General features: G+C 36.6%; 1 protein-coding gene across 1 annotated transcript; it reads right to left on the reverse strand.

Moving 5' to 3' along the window:
• Positions 1 to 400: 400 nt before the first annotated feature.
• On the reverse strand, positions 401 to 1,827 carry LOC132156577 (homeobox protein not2-like). The gene is made up of 3 exons (XM_059565533.1): positions 1,344 to 1,827; positions 1,059 to 1,246; positions 401 to 816 (listed from the first exon to the last, which is right to left on the reverse strand). The coding sequence occupies exons 1-3, from the start codon at positions 1,687 to 1,689 to the stop codon at positions 622 to 624; spliced, it is 729 nt and encodes a 242-aa protein (XP_059421516.1). The 5' UTR covers positions 1,690 to 1,827; the 3' UTR covers positions 401 to 621.
• Positions 1,828 to 8,414: the final 6,587 nt, after the last annotated feature.

An 8,414-nucleotide genomic window follows, 5' to 3' on the forward strand; every position in this document is an offset into this window, starting at 1 on the left:
TTAGCCACTATATGTATGAATTTGGAAATTATCTTTATATTTGCTATAATGCTTTCATTTATTTTTTGACAAATAATATATTGGATTATTACTGCTGATTGATGTATTTTGCATATGTTGGTATGCCAACATGTGATATAATCCACTCAGTTTACCTGAATTTAATTTAAACTAAATAAATTATGCATGTAGCCTTCTACAATTCGTTACTCTGTTTGATTACTAGATTGCCATTTGTCACAATATACTTGATATTATATTACACATGCATATATTTTAATGTAACCAATAATATTTAGTAAATGTATTTAAATAGTTTTTAAATAGTTAGGACACCCTTAATTTTAAATCACATTTTCAGAGAGAAAATTTCAATTTCAGAGATACAACAAAGTACAAATTCAATTTTAAAAATATATTTCCTTTATTTCATCAATAAACAAACGTTTTAACGAAAACAAAGATACCCTTATAAGAGCAATGGTGTGTAAGAGAAACACCTTAAATATAAATCTATTATTTAAATATTTGCACAAATAGAGAAGACTGTGTCATCTAGAGTAAATCAAATATGTACAAAAACACACTCTATAAAAGTAAAAGCTAGTGTGATTTTTTTTTTCAGTCTTGAAGTGAATCGTCGATGTCAATGTCTACATCAGACTCTTCTGTGAAATCTATCTCCTCATCCTCTCTGCCCTGGGATCCGGGACTTTTTAGAGGCACAGCGAGTCCCAGTTTGGCTAGTTTGGCTTGCTGTTGCTCAAGACTCTGTTTTCTCCACTTGATGCGTCTGTTCTGGAACCAAACTTTAACCTGGAGTTACAAGAAAAATAGTTTAGCATCTGATCTATGGGAACTAAATGTTTGGGTTACATAAAAAAAAAAAAAAAAAAAAAATATATATATATATATATATATATATGTATGTATATATATATATATTTTTTGTGTGTATATATATAATTAAATATAAATATATATAATTATTAATATATATATATATATATATATATATATATATATATATATATTAATAATTATATTTCATAATTTACCTGTGCTTCTGTGAGTTGGAGGGCAGATGCCAGGAGGAAGCGCTCTGATCCGACCATATACTGCTGCCGTGCGAACTCCTTCTCCAGTCTGGAAAGCTGCTCGTTCGTAAAACTTGTGCGCATCCGCTTTGATTTTCCAGCTTTGTGTTTATAGTGAGCGTGGACTGCTGCTTTGGCCAGTACAGCATCTGTGCGTGAGAAAAGTTGCATTGGTTAGAGTATTAAAACATCGCTCCTTTATCTCAGTTAATAGCCTAGCTTTAAAAATGAATTTGTCTAACATACCTTGTGCGTACATAGCTCCACGACATGTTGTCTGGTAGTTGTAAGGCGGGTACCAGAAGACAGGATACCCAGTCTGCGCATGCATGATACTTTGGTTGTACGCAAAATGTGGCATTTGCGAATACACCTGTGCCGAAAATGGGACGGCGGAGCTCGAGACTGGCGCTTGGTTGGATATGTTCCGATACACACTTGTCATGTATCTCTCTGTATGGTCAGGCCTCGCAAGCAGAGCTTCGATTGTGAAGGATTTCCCTGTGCTTGGTTTTGATGAAGTGGCATAGTCCGGATGGAAATGGCTCACTGATTGTCCATAGGTTTCATAAGCTCTTCCAGGCACCTGCATGGCTACTGTTTGGTTGGGTGAAAAGTCCAAAAATCTGACTAAACCTTATAGGCAGTAGAGATGTTCTCGATCTTGTGAAGACTGGACTGGAATGAAGCTTGGAGAGCGATCGGCTATTTTATACCTGCTCAGGGGCGCGAGGTGTGAACGACCCCCAGCGCGCCTTTGTCTTTTTAAGTGGCAGATGAGTCAAACGAGCGGCTCTACAAGGGATCCAATTAACTGATGGAGTTGTAACAAGCTGAGATTGTCAAATATCCTAATGGCCCTCTGCACTGCATGCCCCCGGAGGTATAACCCAGACACACAGAGAGGGGGTCAAGAGCCGAGAGCCAGGAGGTCCAGATTTACTACAAATTCCTGTATGGCTGTGCGCCGCAGAAACGTCCTGTGAGAATGCATTGATGTTACCCAAATCATCTTATTTGTCCTGTGAGAGTGCATTGATGTTACCCAAATCATCTTATTTCATCTATTCAAAGGGTACCGCCGAATGCGACTCAGTGGAACAAATTCCCTTACATTCAGAGGTCAAAGAAAAAGGGAAAAAACACTGCTAATCACATTACGCCTCAACTCGAACATCTCTATGAAAGCCTGTTGCCAGTCTTTAAGACTCCAGACTGTCATCTAAATCTTTGAATCGTGGTTAGTGAACTAATTCGTAATTTAGGCCACACACTCTATCAAACTTCAGAACAGTCCCGATAAGTGCTATTTTCAACCACTTTGAAGTTGTTTACTGATTAAGAAAACGTGACGAGTTGAAACTCATTAAATCAGCCAGAAATGATTGTGATGAGTTAATTAGATTGAAACTAAGATGTTGTTATGGCATAATGATGAAAAGATGTTTTACGGGGCAGACAACAGTAGCCTCACACCTTTGTGGATAATGTCAGAATTCACTTCCAGTTTCAGTCTCGAGGTGTCAAATGAAAGCAGGTATGATAGTGAGATCTCTTCAACTGTGGTTCATGTAAACACATTGATCAGTTCTCCTCCCTCAATCAGGCGCTGGCGTGTATTGCACCTTGTGCCAATTGTATTTTTTGTCAGTTTTGGTGTTGTCAAAAAAATTGGAGAAGACATTTGACGCACCTGGGCTTCAGTTTTCTCACTCTGGGTGCGAAGCCCGCTGATTTTACTTCGTGTCGGGATAGTAACTCAGATGAGCAGCTATTGTAAAGTTTCGCTTCAGAAGTCAACTGACTGGAGCGTGATATACGTGACCCCTAAGCTTCTCTTAATTATTTATAATTGAATAAATTAAGCCACTTTCTCCTTTCGAAAAATTAGGACGGAGTTGCACACAGTTACTTGTAGACAATAGGCCTACTGAAATTGTGAAATAAAGTGTGCCTGTCTCACAGAGTAGAAACTTTAATAATTGCAATAACAAAAGCATTGCACTCACATGCAAAGAAGTGGGTGGTGTGTTACTGTATAACAATGACTAAAGCTTACATGATCACCAAAACATTGCAGGTATATATATATGTTATATAACTTGCGACAAAACGATTAAAAAACATTGTGATATTTGTTGTGTGCATGGAGCATATTCATGTCTGAACAAAGCTCGATTTTGAGGACCATGATGGGAGGTTAACCACTTAGCTTATGTAAAGAGGGAGTCCCCATTACTGTCTCTCAATTAGGACATAAAACGCCATAGATGAAAAGCAGCGGCTTCACTAAAGGAAGTGATTTGCTTTCTAACACTGCTTTAGAACAAAGACGCGCTCTTTCAAGGGAGGATTATAGTCAGCTCTGCAAACTTTGCGCGCACACTGCTAAAAGACAAGTCCAGCGCAGATGACTTGCTAAAACACAGTTAAACAGTTCTTCCTTTGACTGGCGCGTTTTCTAATTACAGCAGCGCACCTGACACCAACGCGTCTAATGAACAGCGCAAATAGCGCGCCTCTGCGCCCGGAGCAGCTCCGCGTCTGACCACCTAGACCAAGTTTTCCTTGTTTGTTAACACGTTTCTCTGAACGGGCTTGGAAGAAAGCAATCACGCCGCGCGAGGCGGTGTTTACATATTACCGTTTAGTCCTCACTTCTGAATCATCAGCAAGCACATCTGGACAGCAGTGTTTGCGCGCTTGCCCATTAGCCTATGCGAAATTATGAGGGTTTTTCTTTTTATCACCAAAAGAAAGAAATTGAGATACTTTTTTGACCTCTGTTTATTGCTTTAACAGACGCCTTGTCTGTGTACTTTCATAAAAAAAAAAGTGAGACCAGGCAAAAACATGAACCTGATGGATTTGTTCTCAAGACATTTTTTTTGGCAGGTCATTTTCTTCTTATGGAAAAATAACATCTAATCGTTTCTCGTATAACAACTTTACAGTTGTGGGAAGCTAGCAATTTTGCATTATTCTCTTGTACTCCAGAGCATAATTGACCTTTCACTGTGAAGAGGTTCACCATAGCAGCAGCTGAAGTGCCCCAACATCATTACACATCTTCCTCCATTCTTCTCTGTAAGAGATTCATTTATTATTGTATTTCTCAAAGGCACCCCTCCAGTGCACCACCATGCAACTCATGTTATAACTCATGTATACAGAAAGCATAGGTTCAGACATCAACCAAAATCAAGGATGAGTGCTGGTTTGTGTATTGGACCCAGACAGAGAATACACTAATGTTTTTTTTGTGTTGGTGGTCCTTTTCATAGTCATAGTGAAGTACAGGCTGCCCCTCCTTCAACAACATCCTTTTTTCTGTAAAACTGAAACTCAACACACCACCCAAAGCTGTCACATCAGACCTTCAAGTAAAATTATTTTCGGACAAAAAACACTGATGTTTTATTATTTGGATTGATCTTAAATGTGGCCAATTCTGGCTAAGTGTAGTGATTATTTTGAGTACATATAGGTTAAAGTGAAAAATCTTAGACTGTAAAAATATTACACTTTTAGTTTCTCACTTTTCTTTTGACTTACCAGGTTGTGCATCTACTTTCCTAGACTGCATTATGGGTTCAACAAGATACAATTTCAGTTCACTGTTAAAGACGGTTCTGTTTTACTATGTTTTACTAAAAGTGCTATTGGTTTCATTTATAGGATATAATGCTTAGTGTTTTACTTAGCAAGTGTCATTAAGATGTTTACCTCGGAGGTGAAAACTGACCAATTATCTCCCCTTATTATCTCACCTCAATCGATAGGCATCAAGATAACTTCTGTACATGCAGGAGTTGCAAAATACTGCAGAATGGACCATCCAGTTTCTATTCACTCCAGTAGGACCATCAGGGTCATCAAGGAGAAACAAGGCAAATTGGTCTATCTATCACACCTTTACTGTTTCGAGCAGTTTAACTGGACGACCAGGTATGCTATATCCTACGTCTAGCTTCAATACACATTTCAGCCGGGTCACGATGTACACTGAAATAAATATTAAAACACGCTTCATCCAAAATTGAGTAATTTTTAAAGTCAGATGATTTAAAAGAAATATGATTTATCTCTGAATCATATATTAGGTTACACCAGCAAACAGTCAAAACTTGATTGCAGGTTGTCACTTTTGTCTATCTTAACTGTGATTAATTTGTGTTTGCCTGTATACATGGAAAGTGGAACTATACCTACTTTTTTGATGCTGTAATTTTAAATTGTGCTCCACATTTCTCCATTTATTAGATACTTTTCAAGAGATTTCTAACTTTTTGCTTTAACAAGCAACTTCAACCAAGCACCAAAGTCATGATTGTTGAGAGTTGCATCATAGTATTGACGGTTTAATGTCGTCTCTCTACAACCTCTTGTGGATGATATAATGTTAACAAGATGTAGTAAGAGTGAGACATGAGATCTGAGATAAACAGGTTTTATATTTCTCCAATCATAGTTGTAGTGTAAAAATAGCAGAAAGGTTAGTTTGACACAGGGGAGTGAGTAAAGGTCTAGTCCCTGGAGAGAGTGATATTTTGTGTGTGTATTCAGGCTGTCTGACACAGTTTGACCCCAACTTGACTTGATGGTCCAGCATTTTCAAAAGGACCAATTGCCATTTCAGATGCTTGATTTCTCTCTGTAGGGCTGCAGGGTTTAAAAACACTGGGCCATTGTCACGATCATTCAGGCCATGCAACTAATGTCCTATTATCCTTCCAGCTCTTTGTCTCTTTCTTGTCTGCTCATCAGAAGAAACAATAGAACATGGATGGAACTGAAGACTAATAAGGTGACTTGATTGCTTTTTTGGAAAAGTGATTGCTTAGAAACCAAAATCAGATCTTCGAGTAAAACACTTGAACACTTTCCTGGAAAAATTGAATCATGTGAAGAAAAAAAATAATTCTCCTTATTTCTCTCCTTTTTTTTTACACTATTTTCATTGTGCATCTTAATGATTATTCATATTTAGTATATTGAATATCAAATAAGTCAGTTGAGCAGGATTTATTTGTGCGTCTTTAACAGACTTGAATATTATAATAATATGTAATGTTATTATATGTAATACATATTATAATAAAATGTTATTTATATTTCAGTGATTATTTCATGCAAAGCCGAATTTTCCACATCACCACTTAGTCTCACATGATCTTTCAGAAATCATTTTAATATGATGGTTTACAACTCAAGAAACATTTCTTATTATTATCAGTATTCAAAACATGCTGCTTAATATTTTGTCAGAACTGATACATAATTTTTAGGATTCTTTGATGAAATGAAAGTTTAAAGGAAAAACTTTTATTTAACATTCAAACATTATCTGTAACATTATAATGCCCTTGCTGCCACTTCTGATCAGTATTTTTGGCATTGAAATGACATTGCAAATTGTTCTATTAAAAATGTAGTGATCTGTTAAATTGATTTTGTATGTACATAGAAACAGTCTCATCATCTATTCACAGTTAATTAAGCTTGGTAGCATCATATAATCAATATAAATGTTTCACATTTTATTACCAAAACAAAATGTACTCTAGATAAAGACATTAAACTTTTCATACTAAATGTGTAATATACAAATCTTTTATTTTCATTCATTCTGATCTAATATATTTCTACCTAAATAATTTATTGTTATATTAGTCTGATCTGGTAATGTCTGTTGGTTTATGGCCACAGAGGCTGTGACATATGACAGTCTTCTTGTATTGAAGACTGTCATATGTCACAGCCTCTGTCACACTCGGTGACATGCCTTTTTACACAGTGCTGTAAGACGGTGTGAAATTTTCACTCGAGGTGTACATTGTGTCGACAGAATGTGATGTTTGGTGTAATCTCAATAAATCAATAATGGAATGTGTGATCTATCGATAGCCTGTCCCACACAGGTGGTCCTGGGGAACAGGGGAGAGTTTACAGTGGTATTTTAGACTGAGTAGTGGAATTATATGGGCCATTTTAGGGGGGTATTTGGGAAAGTTATGCAAGGTGACACTCTTTAATGGAGGTGAGAATTGGTGGGTTGGACTTTGACACTTGATCTTGTTTACACTTCCTGCCACAGAGAGTGAGAGGGAGACAGAGAATAGAGAGTAAATAGTGTCAGAATACCTGACTACTGTGAACAGCCCTGGACTATGAAAAGTCATGGATGCATTTTTTTTTCAAACGGCCTGCTAGAGATTCAGAAAAATCTACTTTAAAGAGACAAACTTGGCTCTTTTTGCACACAATGCAAACTAGAGCAAAGCTACATGTCAACGGACAGTTTTGGGGCAGTTTATTGCTCTGTTTTTATAAAGCTCCTTAAATACTATAGTTCTAAGGGAGTAAAAACCTAGCTAAACAGATGTTATAACAGGGGTCTATTTCAACCTTTGACTATTGACTTAAATAAAACTCAGTTAATTATATCAAGGACATATTTAGGTTACAAAAAAAAAAAAACCTTTCACAGTAACCTACATGGTCAGTGTAACGCTTTGCAGTGCTTTGTTCAATTTGCACCATCACCGTGTGGAGGGTCAGCGTATATTCTGGCAAACCGTTTACCAATCACGTTTCTCAATCGGCAAAGCAATCTGTGGTACACGCCTCTACCAACACACGATGGGTAACTCGCGAAGCACAATGTTCCTCCGTGTTTTCTCAGCACTCGATCATAGAAAATACGAGGTTTGAGAAGTAGAAGGCGGGGCAACATTTAAAATATTTCAAAGTTAAAGTTCATGCAAACAGATTTTAATAGACAAGTTTCAGTCAAATATTTATGGTTTATGCCTATAACAAAACCCAGTGTTAAAGCAGAGCGCAAACAATTATATCTGGAACATTATATACTGTAGACTATCCAATATACGCTCACTTCCGCGTATTCATCGCGGGGATAAAGAACACGTTTTTTTAACTATCACAGGCATAGTTACAGTATGTCCAATAACAATACAACACGATATAATAAAACTCAGAGATGGTTTAAATGTCCTTTGAAATCACGCTAACCACTTGTTTTGGTATGTGGGGCATTTTAAGTAGATCATTAATTATTAAATACTCGATCTATCTATCTATCTATCTATCTATCTATCTATCTATCTATCTATCTATCTATCTATCTATCTATCTATCTATCTATCTATCTATCTATCTATCTATCTATCTATTTATCTATTTATCTATATACAACACACATCCATAAATACATACAATACAAAAAAAAAAAAAAAATAGAAAGAATTGAAAAAGAATACAGAAAGCTAGTGTTGGATGAAAACTAGCAGTTAG

The sequence above is a fragment of the Carassius carassius genome, chromosome 14, assembly GCF_963082965.1.
Source record: "Carassius carassius chromosome 14, fCarCar2.1, whole genome shotgun sequence".
NCBI classification, from domain to species: Eukaryota; Metazoa; Chordata; class Actinopteri; order Cypriniformes; family Cyprinidae; genus Carassius; species Carassius carassius.

Coding starts and splice junctions, on each gene's coding strand:
- LOC132156577 (XM_059565533.1), bottom strand. CDS start 1,689: ATGCAGGTGCCTGGAAGAGCTTATGAAACCTATGGACAATCAGTGAGC. Junction 1,247..1,343: donor TGGAGCTATGTACGCACAAG/GTATGTTAGACA, acceptor TCTCACGCACAG/ATGCTGTACTGGCCAAAGCA. Junction 817..1,058: donor TCCAACTCACAGAAGCACAG/GTAAATTATGAA, acceptor TTGTAACTCCAG/GTTAAAGTTTGGTTCCAGAA.